Here is a 27,675-nt window from a genome sequence, read left to right on the forward strand (position 1 = left end):
ACATAAACTCTATACTTCAAGACCATCGGTTATTATTTGTTAAGTTGATACACAAGGTCTTGATATCTTTCGATTAACTTATTTTTTATAATGAGCTGTTATCACAGAGATATGTCTCGCCTTTTTGTTATTTTTTAATAATTCAAATGTTGAAATTAAAATATTCTCCATGGAAATGAGAAATGCCAATACTTATACAACTGCATACCATATATCATTGACTTATCGCTAGTGGTTCCCCATAAACTGACCTAATCACAAACTAATACATAAAAACTAAACAAAAACTTCAAAGTCAATAGACCATGACTGAGGGGACTGGGCCATAAAATCTCCATGGAAATTAGATATGCCAATGCTTATACAACTGCATACCAATTATCATTAACTTATCACTAGTGGTTCTCCATAAACTGACCTAATCACAAACTACATGATAACTTAAGCAAAAGTTTTAAGGTCAATAGACCATAACTGAGGGGGCGGGGCCAAATAATTTCCATGGTAATAAGATGTGCCAATGATAATACAACTGCATACCAAATAAAAATTCTTTGACCTACCACTAATGGTTCACCATTAACTAGACCTGATCACAAACAAATACATTGTTGACGCCGTCGTCGTCGCCGACACCGGAAACAGCATATCTATGTCTCGCTTTTTGACTCCGTCAAGCGAGACAAAAACCATGAACAACAATAAGGAATAGTACGCTAAGGCATTGAATTTGACTTCTCATATGATAACATGAACAATGGGAAATATTTAGGTATTGGAACTGACTTTTCAAAATAATAATATATCTTACCATGCGTATGCCTATATTTGTTTCACTTGCTGTTGGCACAAAAATTCCTCCCTCTCCTGGATATGGGTAGGTATCACGGTCATGTATTTGTACTCGTGCCCCGTACCCTTCAGAAATCTGGTTGAGATATTCGAGTCTGTCCATATAAAGAACTATCGAAAGTCCTACAAGATTCAGGTTAGTTGTATTGAAATGTTTGTTAACGTTTTTCAATGTTTTAAACCATTATAATTGCCAGATGACCTATGATAAATTTATCAAATTTCACATTCGCAATTTCCTGTATTTGTTTTATGTTTATCAATCGTGTGGTCTTTAATATATGGGCCTTTTTCAAAAAATGTGGATTTTCTTGTACAATCAATATTTCTAAAAAAAGTGTAAGTATTTTTATCCAATTTTTAGATACACCATTTAGTTTTTTGGTGTGTGTAACAAGTTCCAGTAAATTCAATATGAAATTTAGCTACAGAAATTGCTTCCAGTGGGTTTCAAAGGGTCCAAAAACCCCAAAATTGCTTGTACGAAATTGAAAAACTAGTCTTTTTTAAATGCTGGTTTTAATACCCAGCGGAAATTATTATTTTTCTTTTGTTATTATAAATATATAGGTATCACTGCAGGTATGTATACACAAATACAGGGAATTATTAGATTTTATTAGCATTTTTTTTTACTTTTCATTTCGTACTTAAAAAAATGTCAACTGCATAACACAAATGAAATAATGTTGCCAATAAACAACTGATTATATCCCTTGTAACTAAGGAAGTCTTCTCTACTTACTCTTAATCCTCTGATGACGTGCTTAAAGTTACAGGATGACATCATTGATTCATTTCATTATAGATTAGTTTTGGTGAGTACAAATTACTCCGTAATTTTATTCTATGTCAACTTTGTAACGGCAAAAACATTGATAAATTTTGGCATAAATATTTTTTTTTACATAAATCATTCAAAGTCTATAATACTGACTCTAATTCAATAAAAACCATTTATCTGGTAGTATTAGGGTCAAGAAAAACATCCAAAAACCACAAATAGGTCAACTACATAGCGGTCAACTACATAACGCAGTGAATCGTTATGTAGTTGACAAAAAGCGTTATGTAGTTGACAATGCTGAATTAAATTCACTTTAAAATATGTTTCTAAAAAGTGTTATTTTAACCATGTTAACTGTTTTGAAAAAAGTGTGATGATTTTTATGGAAATATATATCAAGCAAAATGTAAATATTATTAAAAAAAAATTAGGGACCGAAACTAAATCTGTTATGTAGTTGACATATGTCCCATACTTGTTTCTATGTTATTTTTTAAAATATTTTTGTAGTAGCATTTAAGATTGCATATTTTTATTTCAGGTTGTATTGTTGTTAAACTATTCAATTTCATATATTAAAGTTGAAAATTGAATATTTTTTTGTATTGTTATTTCACAACTGAAATATCCACATTTTTTGAAAATGACCCATATATAACAACACTCTTTAAAAAATTTGACTCTATAGTTTCAATTTTAATGGTTGAACATGATATATAAATCATCTGGATTCTTTAAATTGTATTTATAAGTTGCAAAAACTAAACAAATTAAAAGTTTACCATTTGATGGTCCTGCTTTGGAAATCTTCCTATCTCCTGTTATAAGTGTGAAACAATTCCCATACACGTGGTGCGGTACTACCGTGAAGTTGCTGTAATATACAAATTTATTATTTTCAGATAGAAATATAAAATTATTCATTCTCCAAGATGAAGAACTTAAACAAATGGGCGCTCTTAACGAGATTGATGTACACAGGGCTATTGTGTTATTAAAGATTATGGATTATTAAAATCAAGTTTATTATTCGTGGTTTAGAAATATGTAATTCTAAATAAGACAAAACAAAAAGGTAGTCAAAATTGACAAATTGAAGAAGAACAATGCCTAAATCATGGGTTGAACAGAGAAGAAAATGGAAATAACATAAAAAAAAAAACCATTTTGAATGAATTAAACATTTAAGAACATGACTCGTAGCAAAACATTTTGGGAAAACTCAACTGTTGTCTTCACACTTAACATTTCTGCTTGAAATTATCCGGAATCAAGAGCAAACTGCATATACCACTATGGAAGATTATTTTCTTCTGGTATTCAATTGCCAGTTGACTTACGCATAGTAAAATCAACATATATAAGAGATTTTTTACTTCAAATTATTTCGACAGAAAAAAAAATCAATACAACATTCAATGAAAGCACGTTAAATTGATTTCTCCAATTTTATTAATTTCACCATTTTTATTGATTTCATTAGAAACTTTTTTTAATTGCCTCATATATTCAATTTTAACTGTCATATATAACAGTCTATTACACTGGGAAAAACTAGACAAGCACATATCACTTAAAAATTTTACGTACACAAACCAATTTACAAAGCTATATTTTCATAAATTAAAAGAAAAAGAGAAAAACCCATGCAGTGCCTGCACAAAGGAAATGTCTTTTATTTAATTAAAAAAAAAACTAGAGGCTCTCAAGAGCCTGTGTCGCTCACCTTGGTGCATATTAAACAATGGGCACAGATAAATTCATGACGAAATTGTGTTTTGGTGATCGTGATGTGTTTGTAAATCTTACTTTACTGTTCATTCTTGTTGCTACAATTATCTCTATCTATAATGAACTTGGCCAAGTAATTATAGTGGAAAATATATTCTAAAAATTTACAAAAATTTATGAAAATTATTAAAAAATGACTATAAAGGGCAAAAACTCCTTAAGGGGTAAACTGACAATTTTGGTCATGTTTGACTTATTTGTAGATCTTACTTTGCTGAACATTATTGCTGTTTACAGTTTATCTCAATCTATTATAATATTCAAGATAATAACCAAAAACTGCAAAATTTCCTTAAAATTACTAATTCTGGGGCAGCAACCCAACAACAGGTTGTCTGTTTTGTCTGAAAATTTCAGGGCAGATAGATCTTGACCTGATAAACAATTAATCCCCAAACAGATTTGCTCTAAATGCTTTGGTTTCAGAGATATAAGCCAAAATCTACATTTCGCCCTTATGTACTATTTTTAGCCATGGCGGCCATCTTGGTTGGTTGGCAGGGTCACGCCACATATTTTAAAAACTATATACCCAACTGATGATGATTGTGGCCAAGTTTGGTTAAATTTGGCCCTGTAGTTTCAGAGAATTTTTTTTAAAAAGAATCCTTAAATTTTAGAAAAATGGTTAAAAATTGACTATAAAGGGCAATAACTCTTTAATGGGTAAACTGACAATTTTGGTCATGTTGACTTATTTGTAGATCTTACTTTGCTGAACATTATTGCTGTTTACAGTTTATCTCTATCTATAATAACTATCAAGATAATAAGCAAAAACTGCAAAATTTCCTTAAAATTACTAATTCAGGGGCAGCAGCCTAACAACGGGTTGACCGATTTGTCTGAAAATTCCAGGGCAGATAGATCTTGACCTAATAGATTATTTTACCTCATGCCAGATTTGCTCTAAATGCTTTGGTTTTAGAGTTATAAGCCAAAATCTACATTTTACCCCTACGTTCTATTTTTAGCCATGGCGGCCATCTCGGTTGGTTGGCAGGGTCACACCACACATTTTTTAAACTAAATACCCTTATGATGATTGTGGCCAAGTTTGGATTAATTTAGCTAAGTAGTTTCAGAGGAGAAGATTTTTGTAAAAGCTAACGACGGACGGGTGAGCTAAAAAATATTTTTTTTGCTTCTCTCGAATATGAAAGCTATGTTTTGTCCCTCTCTCTTCTTCTATCAATTTAAAATCAAATTAAATGAAGATACCATATATTGGATTTGAAAGAATATTTAGGAACTAAACACATTTATTCAAAACCAGTTGTTGGCATGACACGGGTTATGTTCTTCTCATATATGTTATGATGGTATGATACTAAACCCCTAACGGGAATGATTACATGCCTTATGTTCATATGATGAAATTATAATTTTTCAATCAGTTTAATTGAAGTCTGGCATGTCAGTTAACTGCTAGTAGTCTGATGTTATTTATGTATTATTGTCATTTTGTTTATTTTCTTTGGTTACATCTTCTGACATCAGACTCGGACTTCTCTTGAACTGAATTTTAATGTGCGTATCGTTATGCGTTTACTTTTCTACATTGGCTAGAGGTATATGGGGGAGGGTTGAGATCTCACAAACATGTTTAACCCCGCCAGATTTTTGCGCCTGTCCCAAGTCGGGAGCCTCTGGCCTTTGTTAGTCTTGTATTATTTTAATTTTAGTTTCTTGTGTACAATTTGGAAATTAGTATGGCGTTCATTATCACTGAACTAGTATATATTTGTTTAGGGGCCAGCTGAAGGACGCCTCCGGTGCGGGAATTTCTCGCTACATTGAAGACCTGTTGGTGACCTTCTGCTGTTGTTTTTTTCTATGGTCGGGTTGTTGTCTCTTTGGCACATTCCCCATTTCCATTCTCAATTTTATTCCTAAGAGGGGAAAATGTAATAATAAAGTTGGGAAACAAATTATTGTCAAATATTCACAGAATATATTAATACATATACTAAAGTAGACACATGGTAAATATTTAGTGTAAGTATCACCTTGCAAAACATTTAAATTTTCCAAGAGTACATGATAACAGCATATCTTCTATTTGATGTCCCATTTCTTCTTTGGTTGTACTGTAAAAAAAATTAAAACAAAGAATTCAAATTAATAAATGTTTGGTTGGTGACTGTAGAGGGACGAGAGTAAATATGATTGTGCTAAAACATCTTGTCACCTTTATTCTACTACAGGAATCAAAATAAAATATATTACGATTGAATTGAAACAAGAATACACATGTTGAAATGTCTCGCATACTATTATGACCGGACTATTTGGACAGTGCAATGAGATTAGTTTTAAAACAACATTTTTGTATTTCAGTTGTTTTAATGTTTATTTAGGTTTTGCATTTATTTTATTATTCTATACTTTGTCGTAAATTCAGGCATAAGTGTTTTACACGGATTATGTGTCATAATCCTGGACAAAGGTCTTAAATGCATTTACTCTATTTATCTCATTATTTATTCTCTGTGACAGTTTGGACTATAATTTACAAATACGTGTCGGACACTAATTACTCTTTTACATTCTATTGCAATTTCTAATTTGTCTTCTGTTAATCTGATTAATCCCTTAATTGATTGTGCTTATATATATTGTTATTGTTTGTTTAAGTTTGGAGTTTGTTGTTCGGTCTTGCCGGACTGCTGAAATAAAAGTATACGTTAAGGAGCGAAATCTTCCTTCTTGATTTACATATAGTCGAATAGCCATTTTACCCGGCTATATCTGGTGTAACATCCGGGCAACGCATCTAACGAATACCTCCCGTGAAGCTGACCCCAGTAAACAGTAAAAATGGATACGCAGAGAAACAGAAATTTTGGCCGAGACTGGAGAAACCCCCTGTCTGATAATGAAACTACCTTTCAGACAAGAAATTCAATACATATGAACAACTAGGCAGTAATGTAAGTTTTGTGGAAAGACTGTTAACAACCAATTTCATTTTGAACAATGTATAGCAAAAAAACGTCTTTTTGCTATAAGTGCAAAAGTTTTGGACATTATGCCAGAATGTGTAATTTTCACAAACAACCGGACGTGAAAGTTGTTAAAGTTAAATTCAAATCGAAGTTACGTCGTGACGCAGAAATAGTTGGATATTCAAAGAACAGAAAACTATGTCCATTTTTCTTTGTGCGGAACTTAACACTATTGAATTGATTGATTTCTTTCCAGCTTTAGATTAAAATAGAGAATTTATAGATAACGTTCGACTCAGGCACGACCGAGTGCGTTCAGAGAGAGTAAAATTTGAAATCAAAAGTGTTCATTATGAAAAGAAATTCAAAGAGCTGAAACAAGAGCATGCCAGTTTAGTTCACAATCTAGAAAAACTTCAAAAACAAGGTGCAGATGATAAAACAGAAATGGAAAAATTACGTGAACGCATTACTGATCTTGAAGAAGCTAATTTTCGGAATTTACGATCAAAGATGTGATGCTATCGAGCAGAAACTAACTAATATGACAGAGGTGACCAGCAACCTGGTCATACTATACTAACCTTTGGTTTTATGTTGATAGTTCTAAATATATAGTTTTCCAACAAGTATTTGTGATTTAAGAAAATGAGGTCAGGAAAACCAAGTTGGAAATACATGTAAACCTTTAAACAGTCATCGAAAATAGATGACATATTGATTGCAGTATAAAGAAATAGTTCCAACCATGACATGAGGTCAAGGTCAGATGGACTCTGTCGTCAGACAGATGACAGACAATTTCACCTTAAAATCAATACATGCAACATGTTTAACCCCGCCAAATTTTTGCGCCTGTCCCAAGTCAGGAGCCTCTGGCCTTTGTTAGTCTTGTATTATTTTAATTTTAGTTTCTTGTGTACAATTTGGAAATTAGTATGGCGTTCATTATCACTGGACTAGTATATATTTGTTTAGGGGCCAGCTGAAGGACGCCTCCGGGTGCGGGAATTTCTCGCTACATTGAAGACCTGTTGGTGACCCTCTGCTGTTGTTTTTTATTTGGTCGGGTTGTTGTCTCTTTGACACATTCCCCATTTCCATTCTCAATTTTATGCATCAAATTTAGTTGACCAATTATTAGCCAGGGAAAACATTGGCCAATGAAAATGATGTGAAGATCAGATTATACCTGCCTGACAGATATATTCACCTTGCAATCATTCCAATCATAGAATATAGTTGACCTATTGATTAAAGTTTGAGAAAAATTGACCAAAACACAACAAGAGTACATACGACTTCTTTAACTCGTTTTGTTAGTATCATATGTTTATTCCGTGTCTGATGTGATGAATTCAGCCGATGATTGGGAACTATCTGAAGCATCTTATGTAGGTTTATTTGAATTAGGCGGTGACAGAGAGCCATTTTGAAGAGTCCATTCGACATCTTAATCATTAAAGTCAGAATATGTTTCTTTAAGCTAGGTTCACACTGCCGATCACACCAATTCGATCAATCCCTATCAAGACAAATTAAGCAATTGGGAGACTGGTCTGACTCAATCGACAAGAATGTTCGGGGTGGTCTACCTTGGTCGTCATCGATCTGACTTTCTACCCGAAAGTTTTTGACATGTCAAAAACATTCGAGTAAGGATCGAGAAGCCAGTCATTCGAGAAGAGATCGATAATTTGTCGAGTAGTGGTCGAATTGATCGGGAAAGGATCGTATGGAGATCGAGTTTGGTGGGATACAATTAGTTCTCGACCATTTCGATCTTTGTTCGACTTATTTCCGATCATTTACCGATCAACGCCAACCTGTACGATATGTGGTCCAGATTTACTCGACCAATACCCAATCGCTCCATAATCACTGCGACCTATATATTTTTTTCATCCCAGACCAACTCGACCAATACCTCGACCTCTACGCGACCACATTCGACAACTCTTCGATCTCTACTCGGCCATACACGACTCTATAAATATATGTGCCGCTTTGATTAACTCCCGTAACTTTTCTTCTGCAAAACTATGTTGTCTCTATATATTTTTCAACAATATACAAATTCCTCCATGTACAGTACGCGTCTGTACTTTTGCAAGGAGGTTTAAAATTTTAAAAGAGAGACAAAAGATACTAAAATAACAATCAAACCCAAAGGCCGAAAACAAACCGACGCAGCCATAGCGAAAAACGAAAGCCGACGAGAAGACAAACATCAGTCTACATAGCACACCATAGAAAACTAAAAACTTAGCTACACGAAACCCAATAAAACCGGGGATAATCACAGGTGTTTCGGAAGGAAAGTAGATCCTGCCTTTCGACCCAAGAGAATGTTTAAAATATGAAAGTAATTGTGCAGTAAAACTCACATTTAGACACTAAGCTAATTTAACTTTCAAAGTTAGTTTTAAGAACATCCATATTATATTTTACCTGTTGTATAGACTATTTTTGTTTGACTATCCGTATTTTCCGTATGTCCAGATTTTTTTTTAATATAAGAATTAGAAGATGTGGTATAATTGCAAATGAGACAACTCTCCACAGGAGACCAAATGACACAGAAATTAACAGCTATATGTCACCGTACGGTCGAATATTTACAAACACTTTTTTCCTACACTTTTTAACGCGATTTTATATATAAATAAGAGACGAAAGACAAATGAATTTTTATTTGAATTAGTGAAAGATATATGTAAACAGTTTCAGAAAAAGTAACCCCCAGGAGATTGAAATTCTATTTTTAGTCCAAATTTTGGGAAAACATGTGACATCTTTACCCCCTTTTTGCCATATCATTAGTAAAAAAAGAGCAGGTTGTTGCCATGGATACACAAAAAAGAAATATCTTGAACCATTCAACTACTGGGTATCAGATCTATGGAAATTACTGATTACATACATACATGTATGCACATATATAACACAAACAGAAGGCTTAATTTGTTAGAAAGCAAACAAAGGGGAAGGTAAAATTAATGTATATTGCTGTCTAACATCAGTACATATCGAGTGACAAATCTCAGGAAAAGAGCAGCAAAACTCCCATAACAAATCAGCGTCCTACTTTACTTTCAAGAAGCTTTTATAACTATTGGGATCCTCTGTGTTGAGCTCCTGCAAATCTCTCATACTTTTGATTTTACATTTGATTAGGGACTTTCCACTTTCCTCGGAGTTCAGTATTTTTTGTGATTACAATTTATATTGCCCACGCCGTGTCAGTCATTGTATCATCTAGATTTTCGGCACCCTTTGCTGTCTACCCCTTTTTGTTCATCTTCTATGCTCTCTTCAAGCTCCGTCAGAACTATTAACCTGTCTATCTGAGCTTTAATCAATTTGTCAAATAATCCAACTACTTTATTTCCATGTAGATACTTTAAATGTATAATTTTCTCAGACATTTTGTGTACTACTGAACCGAACCAAATAAACGAAGAATGTGTCCATATGGGACACAGATAATGCCCCAGCTTGCATATAACCTATAGATAGTCATTACCCAAGAACGATCAAAGTGACGCAACCCAAATTCGCACTTGATCTGTGTTTTATGGTATTAAGCATTGCTCAAACATTTCATAGAATTTGATTTAGGCAAAATAAAATTAGAGAACGGAAACTAATTGTTGGGACGTACGTATACGTACTTACGGACGGACAAGGGTAACACTTGCAGCCCTCTCCGCTGCAGCGGGTGATATACAAAATTCAGACGGTTTATACTGAAATTGTACATACCCGACTTTCCCTACGACCCCTATACGATCAAGTCGATCTGTTCTGGCCGAGATCAGGCGGAGATCGAGTATAGTTGATTTGGTCTAGTTAGTCGAGTAAAGATCGTGTAGAGATCGAAAATTGATTGCAATCATCGAATATGTATACAATTAGTGGTCGGGTTTGAGTCTTCAAGGAGTCGCGAATGGTCGAGTTAAGTTCGTGTACAGTCGAATAGAAGTCGGGTAGAAGTCGTAAACATGCCCGATCAAGAATTTGGTTTCGCTTGTTCGTGGAAAATTGGACAATCGGGATCATCGAGTTGATCTGATCGGCAGTGTGAACCTAGCTTTAAGGTTTCAACTCTCTCAGGCAAAGTTGGCTTTAGATGAATTTGGCTATTTATTTTAGGTTTTTTTGACATAAAGCTCTTCAACGATTTTCGGTACTTATACATCTTCGGATTTCAAATGTTTGGCTTTGAGCGTTCCTGATGAAGGTAAATCCAGAAAAGCGCTTCGGACGCAATAAATTATAAAACGTGTTGTTTTCCATTTTTTACATCACTGGGTCAATACCTCTGCTGGTGGACTATCAGTCCCCGAGGGTATCATCAGCTCAGTAGTCAGTGCTTCGGTACTGACATGATTTAACAAACTTTACTAAAATTGTCTGTTTATAAATTTTGAAATTATTATGAAACTAAGGTTTCAACTCCCTCTGGCAAAGTTGGCTTTAGATGAATTTGGCTATTTATTTTAGTTTTTTTTTACATAAAGCTCTTCAACGATTTTCGGTACTTATACATCTTCGGATTTCAAATGTTTGGCTTTGAGCGTTCCTGATGAAGGTAAATCCAGAAAAGCGCTTCGGACGCAATAAATTATAAAACGTGATGTTTTCCATTTTTTAAATAGCTATCGTAGAATGAGGTCGGTGTTTTCACCTGCACTTTCTGGTATTGCTGACACACATACTGTTATATGTTGTCTACTTTCTCCATCAAACGATTCTGTCAATTTCCAGTTGTTCGACTCCGCCTTTCAATGGTTTTATTTAGAAATTAACACTTTTGATTTTACTTCTATACCAATTTTGATTCAACGGCTTCTGCGATTTAGCTCAGTCTTTAGTTTTCTATGTCAAGTTGTGTTCTTTGTAGTTTAATTGTTTGTCTATCGGGCTTTTTCTTTTTGAGCTATAGGGTTGTTTATTTTCGACATATGAGTGTGAATGTTCCTCTGGTATCTGTCGACCATCTTTTTATATTGGTATGGGAATTAACCCGGAACTTGTTAATTATTGGTAATATTAATTACGTGGAAAACAAAAGGGCCTGGGATGTTAATCAACACCATTGTCCTATATTGATTTCACATAAGTTTGAATTCTTTGATTCGTAGTTTTTCAGCCGAAAAACAAATAAGACCTTGTTATTTGTAGTCCAAATTATTTAAAGCTTAGTAAATAAACTCATCATAGATACCAGGATAGAAATTTAATATTAACGTCAGACGCGCGTTTCGTCGACAACCACTCATCAGTGACACTCGAATAAAAAAATGTCAAAAATATCAAATAAGAGTACGAAGTTTAGAGAACAAAAGTTGAGAAGTTGAGGAAATGTTACTTTTTAATTTGGCATCAGAAGAAAAGGATTTATCATCCAGATGTTATATGCATTCAGTTAGCTATATCATTTCGAGTCCCAAAAAGTATTATAATAATCAAATCAACAAGCTTACCGGTTTTCTTCTTTATATAACCCTCTGAATTTTTCTAACATCACAAGTCTCAGGTCTACTATGCTTCCAATATCATCATCAATATAGTAATCAGAATAGTCGTAATCAAGGTCTTCCTAAAATGTAGTAGAATGTAAACAATAAACTGTTGCCACAAATGTTTATCTGGCTTGTATTTAATTTTGAAGAAAAATGGGAATGTTTATAAGATTAACTGTGGACACAAAGATGTGTCTTGGCTTTTTGGTATTCGATAGTATAACGTAAATATTTAATTAATGTGGCAATATTTAAGCATTGAATATATAAATCATTCAAAGCAATGAACCATGGTGGTGTTTGACCAAATAACCAATAGAAATGAGAAATGCCAATGGTGATAAAGAAGTAGTTCCTAACTTTTTGTTTAATTTGTGCACAATGTAAAAGTTTCAAAGATGATGATCCATGCTGAGTTGGCTGCGCCATAAAAAAAAGACTTGCAAATGCTTATACAACTGCATACCCAGTATAATTGACTTAACATTAGCGGGTTGTATTCAAACTGTTTACAAACTTAACTAAATATGCTAAATACTAACTGTCAATAGATAATGACTATTATGGCGGAGACAAGTAATTTCCATGGAAATAGGATGTACCAATATTTTAATGCAAATGTTACTACATACGAAATGTATTGAAATACCACTATTGGTTTCACATACTTATACATGTAAAGTAAGCAACATTTGCAAAGTAAATAAATGATGACTGAGTGAGGTGTGTTGAATTATCTCTATGGAATAGAGATGTGTCTATGCTAATGCATCTACATAACTTATACCATTGGCATATCACTACCTTTAATGGTTCCAATGACCAAACTTTAAACATGTATTTCAAAGTCATTTCCATTCAATTCAATCTTTTTTATTTTTTTGATAGTCATTAAACTACATAAACATGTATTGAGCTCTCAACATACAGCACGATAACATAGATCTGTTGACATATACAAGTTAAAAGCATAGTATGCATAGTATGCACGATGTTGTATTGATAAAGTTGGTATTTAGTCATACCGGAAACCGGAAATATAGAACAGCTGACAGCGGGAACTTGACGATTTGAATCAGTTACTTGCAAACAACCTCTGTGTCTAGACGTATACTTAGAACTAGAGACTTGATTGATAACCTAGTTGGTTGGATACTCCCGACTAAAAGGTAACTCATATATTCACACATTCACAACATTGGTAGTGCGGGTGTGTGCGTGTATCCATACGTACATACATACTCGTTAATGTTGAGATCAAACATTACATTTTTTCACTATTTTTAGTAAATAAAAATTATCTTTCTAGTGAAAAGTATTTGTAATCGTGTTGCGTTCATTTGTATATAATATATGTGCCCTTTTTCAATGAGATATGTACCAATTGGAAGTGATTCTGAACCCGAATCAGATTTAGTAATTCATCCTCAGAAAGATTTAAAAGGATTACTAGCACCACATATTGTATGTAATAAAACTTCTCCTATAGCGTTGCTGAGGAATCCTACAGAACGTCCAATTATGCTTCGGAAATATCACACTTTTGGCACAGGAGTAGAAGTAGAAGAGATCCTTGACGCAGCACTTGAAGCTGATATCAAAGTTAACAGATTAAAAACAGAAGAAAGACAAAGTATCCAGGAGGAAACAATTGAAGACTTAAATTTAAAACTTCCAGAACATCTCAGACAACTATTTAAGAACTCATCAAATAACTTAACGTGTAAGCAAGCTATGAAATTTTTTGAACTTTTAATTGAATTTCAAGACATATTTGCAAAAAACGATTTTGACCTGGGACTCTTCAATGGGGCAATAAAACATGAGATACAGACAGAAGGCCCTAAACCAGCAAAACAGAAGTTGAGAAGAACACCATTGAAATTTGAGAAAGAGGAACATGAACACATACAACAAATGTTGAAGAAGGGTATCATACAACCTTCAATATCTGATCACGCAGCTAGCCCAGTATTAGTTCGCAAGAAAGATGGTGGACTTCGCTACTGCATTGATTACAGACCTTTAAACCAGATCACAATTAAGGACGCATTTCCTATAGCAAATATATCAGATTGTTTAGATACATTGAGAGGAAGTACTTTAATGAGTTCACTGGACATGGCAGCAGGATATTGGCAGCTGGAGATAGCAGAGAAAGACAGATACAAGACTGCATTTATCACCAAATATGGTCTATTTGAACATGTAAGACTGAGTTTTGGTCTATGTAACAGTCCAGCCACTTTCAGTCGAGTCATACAACTTGTCTTACAAGGTCTCACATGGATTGAGTGTCTCGCTTACTTGGACGACGTTATCATCTTAGGAAATGGTTTCGAGAAACATTTAGAAAATATCAAGAAAGTACTGAGAAGATTCCAGCAATATAACTTGAAGCTTAAACCACAAAAATGCCATTTTTTTCAAACAGAACTAAAATTCCTGGGAAAGTTAGTCAGTGCAGATGGTGTCTCTGTGAATCCAGAAAATATTCAAGCTGTTTCAAGTTGGCCTATCCCAAAGAACAAAAAAGAGGTTGAATCATTTATTGGATTTGCAAATTACCATAGAGACCACATAAAACAATTTGCAGAGATGGCAGTTCCTTTACACACGCTTACTGGATCGAAAGCAGAATTTCATTGGAATTCAGAACAACAGACAGCATTTGAAGACCTTAAGCTAGCATTAATTCAAGCAGCTACATTGAGTTATCCAAATCCAGATGATTTATTTATGTTAGATACAGACGCTTCTAATGTTTGTATTGGCGCAGAATTAACACAAATACAAGATGGACAGGAAAAGATCATTAGTTACGCTAGCAAAGTTTTGACCCCTGCTCAGAGAAAATACTGTACCACAAGAAAGGAATTGTTAGCAATAGTGACATTTACAAGACAATTTAGACACTATCTTCTTGGTCGATCATTTATACTAAGAACAGATCACAGTAGTCTCACTTGGTTGCTTAATTTCAAAAATATTGAGGGACAGTTGGCTCGATGGATCGAAGAGTTATCTCAATATAACATCATTTTACAACATAGACCAGGGAAAAAACATATAAACGCAGACGCCCTATCAAGAATACCTGATGAAACAGAGAACTGCTTTAACTACAAGGCTGGTATAGATGTTAACTCCTTACCCTGTGGTGGATGCAAATTTTGTCGTCGTGCTCAAGAACAATGGAAAACTTTTGAGGAGGATATAGATTATGTGACACCATTGGCTGTACGTAGAGTGAATGCGATACCAGACTTACCTGTGTGGATTGGACAAATACCTAGAGAAGAAATACAACAAGGCCAGTTACAGGATCCAGACACGTCATTACTGCTGACATGGTTACAAGAAAATTACTCGCCTTCAAGAAATGAATTACAATTGTGTAGTCCAGCTGTTAAACATTTTTGGCAATGTCAGCCCCAACTAAGAATACAAGATGGTATTTTATACTACTGGTGGGAAGATCCAATATTACCAAAATTGTTATTAGTGGCTCCAAAAGCACTACATAGAGAATTTTTAGAGAATTGTCATAGTCGTAAGTTTTCAGGACATCTTGGACAGGATAAGACTCTGGCTAGACTTAAAAAACAAGTAGTTTGGCATCATATGAGAGAGGATTGTTTGTTGTTCATCAAGACTTGCAAGATTTGCAGTATGAATAAAAAACCAAATATCAGACCAAAAGCTGAACTTGGGCAGTATTTATCAGGAGTACCTATGGGGAGAGTTCACATGGATTTACTTGGACCACTTCCTGTAACCAAACAGAAAAACAAATATGTTCTCATGATTGTTGATCAATTCACCAAGTGGTTAGAATGTTTTCCAATTCCTGGTCAAACTGCAGAAATAGTTGCCAAAGCAGCAGTTGATGGTTTTATCTCCAGATTTGGGTGTCCGTTGGAAGTCCATACCGACCAAGGCAAGAATGTGGATGGTAATTTAATGTGGAACCTTTGTGAGCTATTAGAAATTTCTAAGACAAGAACCACAGCCTACCACCCAGCTTCTAATGGACAAGTAGAAAGGTACAATCGTACAGTTCTCCAAATAATTAGATGTTTTTTGAATAAAAAACAATGTGAATGGGACGTGCACCTGCAACAATTAGTAGGAGCCATCCGTGCCACAGAGAACAGACAAACAGGATTTACACCAAACGTTATGATGCTGGGACGTGAAGTTTTCCATCCGATAGATTTAATGTTAGGAACATCAAGAGATACTGCTAAAGATCCACCTGAGTATATTAAACAGTTAAAGGAAACATTATATGAAGTTCATGAGCTGGCAAGAGTTAATTTACAGAGAGCCCAGAAAAGACAGAAGAAGGACTATGATTTAAAAACTAACCAACAAAAGTATGATATTGGTGATATAGTACTTAAAATAAACTCTGCTACTAAAGTGGGCCAAACCCCAAAGTTTAAACAACCCTGGAAAGGACCTTATATTGTCACAGAAGTAAAATCTCCAGTACTATATAAGATACAAGATAAGAAAACAGAGTCTGTGGTTCACCATGACCGACTTAAGATGTGTTACTTCACAGAACTTCCTATTTGGTTAAAAAGATTGAGGAATAATATTTTACATGACACTGACAGCAACGTACCAATAGAGAATGAAGATTCAGAAGATTTAGATGATATCTATGATATTTCTGGACTATTTACTAACCCAGATCCGGTGTCGGATTCTCTGACATCGGAACCTGATATTAATTTGACACATAATTTACAGGATATCACTCTGGAGTCGGATACTCTGACCCCAGATCAGGGACATAGACCCGTTATCCAGAATATAGACGAATTGTTAGACCACTCTACGGACCTGGATCATACATTTGTATATGATGTCAAAGAAAATAACACAGAAACAGCTACTGCTAGTAGGGGGAGACGGAGACGTCAGCTGCCAGCATATCTTGCAGATTACGTGCAAGATTGGGAGTTAGAATAGACCATTCGCTGAAGTATATTGGTAATGTATATATGTATAGTAATTGGTTCATGGTTTTTAATATTATTTGTATTCATTGAATGTTAGTATTCACTGAATTTTTGCAGTATGAATGAAGACTTGGACTATGAAGACTACATCTCAGACAAAGATGAAACAGAAGCACAGGAGACTAGAGCAAAACATATTAATGGGGCAACTTTAATAAAGAAAAGAGGCCGTAGCTGTCCTTTGTGTAAAGGTAAATTCACACACCCTAGAAGGCACACTCTTCGTGCACATTTGCCATGGTATTTATACCCAAGTACAGCATGCTGGAGTTGCAAACTTCAATTCGGACAAGCAAGGTTTGTACAAATACACATGATCGAAGTTCACTCCTCAGATGATGTCGGCTGTAGGTACACAGATGAACAGTATGAACAGAAGTGGGTTGAGTTAGTTAATGGCTACTTAAAGCAAATATCAAATGCATTTGGTTTCAAAGAAGTTTCACAAGCCTGTGATTATGTAAACCAAAACATAAGATTTAGAGAGTCATGCCACCAATCCACCTTCCTTGATGAAGACATTTCTCCCATTCTGTCATTCAACCGTATAAACCATTTAGAACCGGATACAGCCTACATGAAACCATACCCAGCCGTCTCTCTATCTTCTCTTCTTCATTGGAAAGTACTTTCATTACTCACTTTGGATTCTGGTTACCTTGATACGTCTACAGAACAACGTCTACAACTATACATACCTCCAGTTAAAATCAACTTTGTGGATTCACATTTCCATTTGGAAAAATTAAGGAGGAGAGTCGGATCTTCTGACTTTCCGCAATTTAACACTTATAAAGACCAGATAAAAAACTTTCTTCAATTTGGAATTTCAAACTACTGTTTCCCTAAGAAATGGCCAAACAGTTCTGAACGCGAAAAAATTAGAGAAGATAAAAGGGTAAGATTGACTTTCGGCTTACATCCTAGAACAGTCAACTATGAAAGCCCAAGAACTCTGCAGATATGGCTTAAGGACTTAGAGGGATTGTTGGACTCCAAGAAAGTAGTTGCGGTAGGAGAATGTGGGTTAGATATAACTGACAGACCATCGTCAAAAGATTTTGAAAAACAAAAAGATATCCTGAGAAAGCAGGCAAGAATTGCAAAACAGAAAAGATTACCTGTGGTCATACATTGTCGGGGAAACTATGACACATCCAACGAATGCCTCAGATGTCTTACAGCAAACTTACCTGCAGACCACCATATCCACAGACACTGCTTCAATGGATCGTATGCGGAATATATCAAATGGAAAATTGCATTTCCAGAAGTAAAATTCGGAATATCCCCTTTCCTACTCAATGAGATAAAATACCCCCAATTCAGGGAATTAGTATGCAAGATGGAACTAGGGGATCTGCTATTGGAAACAGACGCACCATATCTACCAGGAGCAGATGGAAGTACTGGTTCTCCATTGTTGGTGAAAGATTTGGCTGAAAAGATAGCCAACCTCCACAATGTCTCCACAGAGGAGGTGGCCAGGATAACAACAGATAATGCCAAGAAGTTATACAAAATAAAAGAACTGTAGCTAACATATTACTTTATGTATAGGATAGGTTTTAGTGTACAGAAGGACAAGTTTTACCATTGATTGTTGGATAATTTTGTGTTGCGATATTTTTAATCTGTGGACATGTATATAGTCTTATAGTGGAATTATATGGAGATGATCACTCTTGCTGAAAACGGGGAGGAATGTTGTATTGATAAAGTTGGTATTTAGTCATACCGGAAACCGGAAATATAGAACAGCTGACAGCGGGAACTTGACGATTTGAATCAGTTACTTGCAAACAACCTCTGTGTCTAGACGTATACTTAGAACTAGAGACTTGATTGATAACCTAGTTGGTTGGATACTCCCGACTAAAAGGTAACTCATATATTCACACATTCACAACAGTATGCATAGTATGCACGATAAAGTATATCTTAAAACATAGAATCAGTTACAATGCTAAGCACAGTATGTAATAGCAACCAAAACTCTAAACAAATTAAACATTCAAACAAAAGAGAGGAAACAAGAATGTGTCCTAAGTACACGGATGCCCCACTCGCACTATCACTTTCCATGTTCAATGGACCGTGAAATTGGGTAAAAAATCTAATTTGGCATTTAAACTAGAAAGATCATACAATAGGGAATATGTGTACTAGGTTTCAAGTTGTTTGGACTTCAACTTCATCAAAAACTACCTTGACCAAAAACTTTAACCTGAAACTTCCACTTTCATTTCATGTGTTTATTGGACCGTGAAATTGGGATCAAAAGTCTAATTTGGCTTTAAAATTAGAAAGATCATATCATAAGCAACAAGTGTACTAAGTTTCAAGTTGATTGGACTTCAACTTCATCAAAAACTACCTTGATCAAAAACTTTAACCTGAAGCAGGACGAACGGACGCACGGACAGACGAACGAACGAACGAACGGACGGACGGATGAACGGACGGAGGCACAGATCAGAAAACATAATGCCCCTCTTCTATCGTAGGTGGGGCATAAAAAAACAAAAGAACAAGCATAAAAGCATTTTATACATGCACTACACTGACATAAGCTGTTTTTTGGATGCCATGTTCGTACCAATTGTTGAATTAGTCATAAGATTTTTTCCATTTCGACAATGGTTACATGTAGGTAGGTCATTCTAGTTTTGTGCTGCATAATAACGAAACGATTTCAAAACATACCTGCCAGACCGGAGGGTCGGTAGTACTGTTGTTTCCTGAGGGAGTACTGATATCTCCTGAGGTTGTACTGCTGTGTGTTGTTCTCTAAAATTATACTTCTGAATTAAAACATGACATTAACTTTGACTTCTGTGCGAATTATTTCAATAGTATATTCTTCTTATTTTTACAGAAGGTAGTTTTGAAATCAATTAAGAAATACGATAATATAATATAAACCACTTCTACCGTTTTGATGAGATAACCGCTAAGAAACGATTGTCTGATAGAAAGCACTTTAGTTTTTCATAAAATTGAAAGAGGAAATGGGGAACGTGTCAAATAGACAACAACCTGTCCAACGAGTAAAAAAACAGCCGAAGGACACCAGTGGGTCTTCAACACAGCGAGAAAATCCAGCACCCAGAGACGGACTGCAAACCAAAAATGTATTAGTTCAGTTAACAAAGGCCGGAGGCTCCGGATTTGGGACCGAAAAAAATGCAGCGGGATGGAACTATACCTCCAGTCAATGTAGATCAAACAAATACCCAGCAATGCGCACGTTAAAACTCAGATTGAATGAAGTCCGATGTCAGAATTGGTAAAAAAAAAAAAGAAAGAAAGAAACTAAGCAAGATGATAATGACATAAAACACGGAAAATTACAAAAATACTGAACTCCGAGGAATATTCAAAACGGAATGTCCCTAATCAAATGGAAAAATCAAAAGCTCAAACACATCAAACGAATGGATAACAACTGTCATATTCCTGACGTAGTACGGGTATTTTCGTATGTAGAAAATGGTGGATTGAACCCGGTTTTATAGCTGGATAAACCTTTCACTTCACGGTATGACAGTTGAATCACATATATTGACAACGATGCGTGAATAAAACAAACAGACATAATAGGTAATCAAAATACTGAAGTACTGAACATCGGGTGACCGCAAGTTCTTGTGGATGGCCAAAAGCACTTATCACAGACAAAAATCACATCTCTATTCCTGAAACTGAGGTTTATTATTATATTTGAGACAAGTTCGTGCGTGGAGGATGAATAAATGACAGGAAATTCAACCTCGCCGTAATACCTATTACATGTATATTGTAGTGATACAAATCAGTATACACTGGTTTGTTGTTACTATACTATATATAAAAATATTAATTTTCGCGAACCATTTAGGTCACGGAAATTCCAAAATATGGCATCAGTAAGGAGAGTTGTACAAACAATGTAAATACACAGAACCCCATCCAAACTTGCTTTAGCTAATAGTATTCATCTTTTTCTATTTTATATGTACAAACAACATTCCATTTTTCTATAATTTCGATTAAAAAATTCCAAAATCTGAGTTAAAATAGGTCGAATGCCCCAAATAAACGTTGTCTGATTGGTTGAAGTACTGTGGCGTCGATGATAAGCATAGAAAGCCTCGATGTAAAGCACACGCTTCACAGGAATAAGGAGAGTTTTACAAATAATGTGAATACACAGATCCTCCATCCTATTTATGTTTTGCTGAAAATGTTGCAGTGTTCATCATTTCTGTTTTGATTCTGCTAACAACATTCCATTTTTTCTATAATTCCGATTTAAAGATGTGGAAACCCGTAATAAAAATAGATGGCCTCAATGATTTAAAAGCAACGCAAAAAATTCCGTTAATACGACCTTGAGTTCAACCGGGGTTATATAAACCAATTCACAAAATAGATCTCCTTGCGCTCAAATGTAATTCTTAGTGAAGTATACGGGTAAATTCGTTTACGGAAATTTATACACACTTTATCATTAATATATTACCAGGCTTTTGCATATTCACGTTTTTTTTATGCTCAACTTTAGTAAAATTCAATTCTATACATTTTTTTTTTGCGTAAAGCAATAGGAGTAAGAATATTATTTCGCGCCAATTTAACCAGCATCACCACCATCATCAAAATTATTTGCCGTTATCTTTGTGAAATTTCTGTTATATAGTTTATTAATTAGAGAAATTTTGGTAAGTATTACTTATTAATGTTAAGGTTCTACTGATGTGCTTCTCTAGACCTTTTTGACGGTCAGTTTTATCCCATTTATCTCAATATTATCCCCGATGACAAAAATGTCAACCCGACCTATTCGTGTCAAAAGTGAAAATCGATCTATTTGATGAACTAATTTCTTCATAAACTGTACATGCATTATTTCTGTATTATTTGATAACCAATCACATTCACGTTGCATGTTTGCATACTAATGGGTTATGTATTAGTGGATTGTAAGGGCGATGCAACATGTGAGGTCTGCGCGATCACGTGACATTATTATTTGTAAACAAACATGCTCTCCGTGTAACACGTGTCTGAATTATCCTTTCAAAGTGTTATGAATCTTTCAATCACTATTTTATGATATATTTTTTTTGTTTTTAGGTTTACATACCAGTAGTCAAAGTGAATTAGACATAGTTCTGAGTATTGTGGGTTTTTTTTTTTTTAAATTAGAAGGTAAGTCTACATAACTTCATAAGTCATTTTTTAACTCTGAGACTACTATAACACATTATAGTAGTCTCAGTTTAACCGAAGTCTAAAAAGATGACTCAACTTTCCCTCTTATGCTCCCTCTATTTTTGAAACCTGCATACCAAATGAAAGGGCATTTGCTCCCCTTCCCTGTCATTTCCCTTTAAATTTGCTCAAAAGTCATAGTCCATTTACAGTAACGGCTGATTTGTGATTTTACCATCTTAACTGCAATTTTCATATTGAACACATTTGACCATTCAGTATGAGTTCCCATGTATTTTTGTCTTATATGAAGGAGGTTTTAGGTCATGTTTTCCTAAACACCTTATTGCTATTTGTCTGTCTGGATTGTTAAAACCACAAATTCAAATATCGATGAATATGCAAGTTTTCAACAATCCAGGAGAATTGACATCCACGAAAAATATAGGAATCCACAGTAAGATTTAGGTTTTGATAAATTTTAGAAATGACATTAGGAAGTTATAACACTTTATTCTTTGAATATGTTTCAAGCATATTACATGCATGCTCGGCACCGCTTTTTATCAGGAATTTTATAATTTATGTCTTAAAATTCAGGTTTTTTCCATTATAATAGGTGGATTTTCAAGCAATGCTTTAACTGTTGTGAATGTGAGCTCCCTTCGGCTATTATTAGAATCTAGATTTTCATCATTCATTTTCAATGTAAGAGTTCTCCTTTCATTCAAAAGGTAGATTTCCATGTTTGCTGGTCACTTGACTAGAAACTGCATTCAGTGATATTGTTTGTCTCAATTTACGCCTGAATTTCAGATTTTTCCTAATTACCAATCACTAAAATAAATGTCATTTAACACGTATTAAATACATGTAGCATTGTATGTAACTATCATATTCATGTTTTTATTTGACATTATGAAAGTACTATTGAGATCCAGGATTCTGACTTGAATAAACAGTGTTTGTAACACACATGGTTTTATCCGTTTCTTTCCCTTCCCTTAAAAGTATCTTTCAGTTTGAAACTACCTGACCTCCAGACCTGACAATCATACTGAGACAAGTAGGAATAAAGAAGCTTTAGGAATATTTATCTTAGTATTAAAAATTAGTTTTGCGGTTTTATATTGCCATGTTTCAAGTATATGTTGACTAGAAACGGATGACGGTAGCCATACGGCTCACACGTTTGCTAGAGAAGGACGGATGTCCGAGTTCCAGAGGGCATCCCCAAAAGATTTAAATTCCACATAGATGCAAATTTGGCTGATATATCCAACAGACATTGCAGTTCCTTCTCGGACTTCCCGATAAGAACTACATCATCAGCAAACATTAAACAGTTCAAAATTTGTGAGGAGAGCTCGATTCAATATTACTGGTTTAAAGCATTTCTGCGAGGTCATTCATTAAAACAGCAAAAAAATTTGGAGACAAAATACAGCCTTGTTTAAGGCCAAATTCTTGGTCGAAGAAACCTGTTTCATTTGCACCAATCAAGACTTTATTAGATACGTTGCTATAAAGAGATTTTAGCAATTTCCAGCACTTGCCTTGAATGCCATTTTTACACAAGAGACAGAAAAGGCCATATCGAAAACCAAATCTGATTTATGTAATGATTTGATAATGCCTTTCTGCCAAATCGTCAGGTACAGTTTCGAGGTCAGAAATTATTGTGAAAAGATCAAAAAGTGAATCTTCTAGCGCGTTCCCGCCATATTTTAAGAATTCATTAGGAATCTCATCGATGCCACTAGCTTTACGCGACATAAGGTTTCTTAAAATTGGAGCAATTTGTGATCTACCAATATTTACTGAAATATTTGAATCAGGACAAACTTCGTCGTTATCAATACTCGACAGAAAGTCATTAACCTCACCTTGCATATTACAATTAATTGGGATATCTTTACCAAAAGAAATAAAATGGCTGCTTAAAACAGCACTAATAATGTTAAAATACAGAAACAAATATATATATACACATGGAAAAAAGTATTGCAACACCAAATTGAAATTCAAATTAAAAAAAACACTCTTTATTTTTTGTGTGATATAATTTGTTGTAATGTAACAAGCTAAACATTATTTAAATATCACAGGAGTTTAATCAATAAATATTTACTCAATAAGTTCTTATCTGCACATGAAGCTATTGTACTCGTAAACAATAAAACAGATGTTTTATCCTCATTGTTTTCAACACTTTAATAACCAAGTTTATAAAGTTATGTGATTGACATCTTGTAATTGGTCATCAGCAAGATGGCATATAATCACCTCGAGAGAAGCAGATATGTCGATGTGACAATTGCACGTATTGTTGGTCATCACCATTCCACTATAAGTCGTTTTGAGAGAAAAAAATCAGGCAAAAACGACGTTAAAGACCTTCCGATATCAAGAAAACCCCTATAACATCTGCTAGGTAAAAACAAGCATTATGAAGGTTGGTCAGAAGGAACCCCATTGCAAACATTACAATCCTAAAAAGAGAGTGATGACCATACAGGAGCCTTTAAACAAGAACTGTTAGATATCGGCTCATCGCTACTATTTATTGTGCGATAAGACCATTTCGGAGACCTTTGCCTACGAACAGACACACAGTTGCCCGTATCTAATGTAGTGAAGAGCTCGCCAAAGTTGGAAATTAGCATCGTTGAGCAAGATCCATTGTTCCAATGGAATTCGGTTTATCTTCCTTGGCCCGATCGTAGCCCGGATTAGAACCATATCGAGCATATATGGGACACTATCAAGTGTAAAATGCACGAAAGGACACCCCAGTTCAAATACGTCATGAAATAAACAATACCCTTCGTCAGGAATTGTTGATGCTACCTTAGCGACAAGTAAGTCAGGAATCAGAAGACGTTAAGAGGTGGTTATCCGTTTGAATGGAGGCTGCGCACAAAGTACGAATTCTTTGGCGTATAACGATCAACCATGATGTGAACAATCATCTACAGATTAATTTTGAAATGTCTGACATTGTAAAGTTCGACTACAGTAAAAGTTGTAAAATGCATTTTTTTGTACAAAAAACACTTCATTGTGTAAGAAAAATTTTGGTTAGATAAAACATATTTTTTTCATACATTTTTTGTACGTTTTAATGCCAATAATATCATTAACTACGTTTCAATAATATTTTACAAATATTTATCATATTCCATCCAAAATTAAAATCAAGGTGTTGTAATACTTTTTGCCATGTGTATATATAGTTATTCTATTATTTATAATATGAAAGAAAAGAAAAATAACATTACAAACATCTTCACTTTTTTTCAAGTAGCCACTGAACCTTGAAAATGAGGTCAAGGACCATGAACATAGGACATACAGAAAACTCCGTAACATAAGGCCTTCGTAGCATAAAGTATGAAGCAATGGTGGATCCAGGGGGGGGGCTTGTTATGGGGTTGGAACCCCCTTTTTTGGGACCATCAAATGACACAAAGTTGTTGGCTCGATAAAAACAAAAATACCTCTCAAAAATAAAAACAAGAGTGCACACGCTAAAATGTTTTGCCTTCTTTACTTATCATTGATATTATGATGACAGTTCTAAAAATAAAGCTTTACTACACCTATCACATAAACTTAAAATGATCCAAGAAAATGAGGTCAAGGTCATCTAAACCAAACAAGAAATACATGTACACCTCACAATCATTCAATACATTAAATATAGTTGACCTATCGTTTATAGTTTCTAAGAAACTGACTTAACCAAGAAAAGTAAACATTGACCAATGAACCATGAAAATGAGGTCGAGGTTTATTAGATGAAACAAATATAGTTGACATATTGATGATGGTTTAAAAGAAAAAACAGATCCAGACTGAATGTACAACATTAAATATTTCCATACACCAAATATGGTTGACACATTGCATACAGTGTTGGAAAAAAACAGACCAAATCACAAAAAATCTTACTTTGACCACTGAACCATGAAAATTAGGTCAAGGTCAGATGAAACCTGCCAGTTGGACATGTACACCTAACAATCCTTCCATACACCGAATATACTAGACCTATTGCTTATAGTATCTGAGATATAGACTTGATCACCAAAACTTAACCCTTGTTAACTGATCCATGAAATAAGGTTGAGGTCAAGTGAAAATTTTCTGACGCGCATGAGGACCTTGCAAGGTACGCTCTTACCAAATAAAGTTATCCTTATACTCCTTATAAGAGAGAAATTACTATTACAAAAAATCTAATTTTTTTTTCAAGTAGTCACTGAACCATAACAAGAGTGCACACGCTGAAATGTCTCCCCTTTCTTTACTAATCATTGATATTATGCTGATAGTCCTAGATACTGTGGATTCATTATAATTCGTTGGATACCAATTTTCGTAGGTTTTGTTGGTACAGGTGAACCACGAATTCAAATGTTCAACGAACGAATAACCTATTTTCAATAGGCCCTTGTATACAGAGATTGGCAAAACCACGAAATCAGATGTCCAAGAATATGCAAGTTTTCAGCAATCCACGAAAATAGATACCAACGAAAATAAATGAATCCACAGTATAAAGCTTTATTACAATTTAAATATAAACTTAAAATTAACCCAGAAAACTAAAAAATGACCACTGAACCATGAAAATGAGGTCAAGGTGAGATGCACAATGCCAGGCACACATATACAGCTAATAATTCTTCCATACAACAAATATAGTTGACCTATTATTGCTTAAAGTTTAAAACAAGAGTGCACACGCTGAAATGTCTCGCCTCCTATACTAATCATTGCTATTACGTTGATAGTCCTAAGTATAAAGTTAAGCTTTATAACAACTGTCGCATAAACTTAACATTAACCAAGATAACTAAACAAAGACCTATGAACCTTGAAAATGAGGTCAAGGTCAGATGAACCATGCCAGGCAGACATGTACAGCTAACAATGCTTCTATACAACATATATAGTTAACCTATTACTTATAGTTTGAAAAAAATAGACCAAAACACTAAAACTTAACACTGTGCAATGAACCGTGAAAATGAGGTCACGGTCAAATAAAACCTGTGCGACTGACATAAAGATCATAAAATATTTCCATACACCAAATACAGATGACCCATGGCATATAGTATTAGATAAAAAGACCAAAACTCAAAAACTTAAGTTTGACCACTGAGCCATGAAAATGAGATCAAGGTCACATGACATCTACCCGCTAGACATGTACACTTTACAATCATTCCATACAACAAATATAGTAGACCTATTGCATATAGTATGAGAAAAACAGACCAAAACACAAAAATTTAACTATAACCACTGAACCATGAAAATGAGGTCAAGGTCAGATGACACCTGCCAGTTGGACATGTACACCTTACAGTCCTTGCATACATCGAATATACTAGCCCTATTGCTAATAGTGTCGTCCGAGATATGGACTTGACCACCAAAACTTAACCTTGTTCACTGATCCATGAAATGAGGTCGAGGTTAAGTGAAAACTGTCTGACAGACATGAGGACCTTGCAAGGTACGCACAT

The 27,675-nt window shown here is 34.6% G+C and overlaps 1 protein-coding gene across 2 annotated transcripts in view; it reads right to left on the minus strand.

Annotated features, from left to right (window-relative positions):
* The window catches only part of LOC139488884 (epithelial sodium channel subunit alpha-like), a 55,738-nt gene that overhangs the window by 22,966 nt on the left and 5,097 nt on the right, over positions 1 to 27,675 (minus strand). For both annotated transcript variants that reach the window (XM_071274840.1, XM_071274839.1), the window contains exons 3-7: positions 19,646 to 19,729; positions 11,868 to 11,983; positions 5,440 to 5,520; positions 2,422 to 2,513; positions 812 to 975 (exon numbers count right to left, since the gene is read on the minus strand). In XM_071274840.1, coding sequence (XP_071130941.1) covers positions 812 to 975; positions 2,422 to 2,513; positions 5,440 to 5,520; positions 11,868 to 11,983; positions 19,646 to 19,729 — 537 coding nt within the window. The remainder of the gene's footprint in view (positions 1 to 811; positions 976 to 2,421; positions 2,514 to 5,439; positions 5,521 to 11,867; positions 11,984 to 19,645; positions 19,730 to 27,675) is intronic.

This window comes from Mytilus edulis, chromosome 9 (assembly GCF_963676685.1).
Source record: "Mytilus edulis chromosome 9, xbMytEdul2.2, whole genome shotgun sequence".
In the NCBI taxonomy this organism is placed as follows: Eukaryota; Metazoa; Mollusca; class Bivalvia; order Mytilida; family Mytilidae; genus Mytilus; species Mytilus edulis.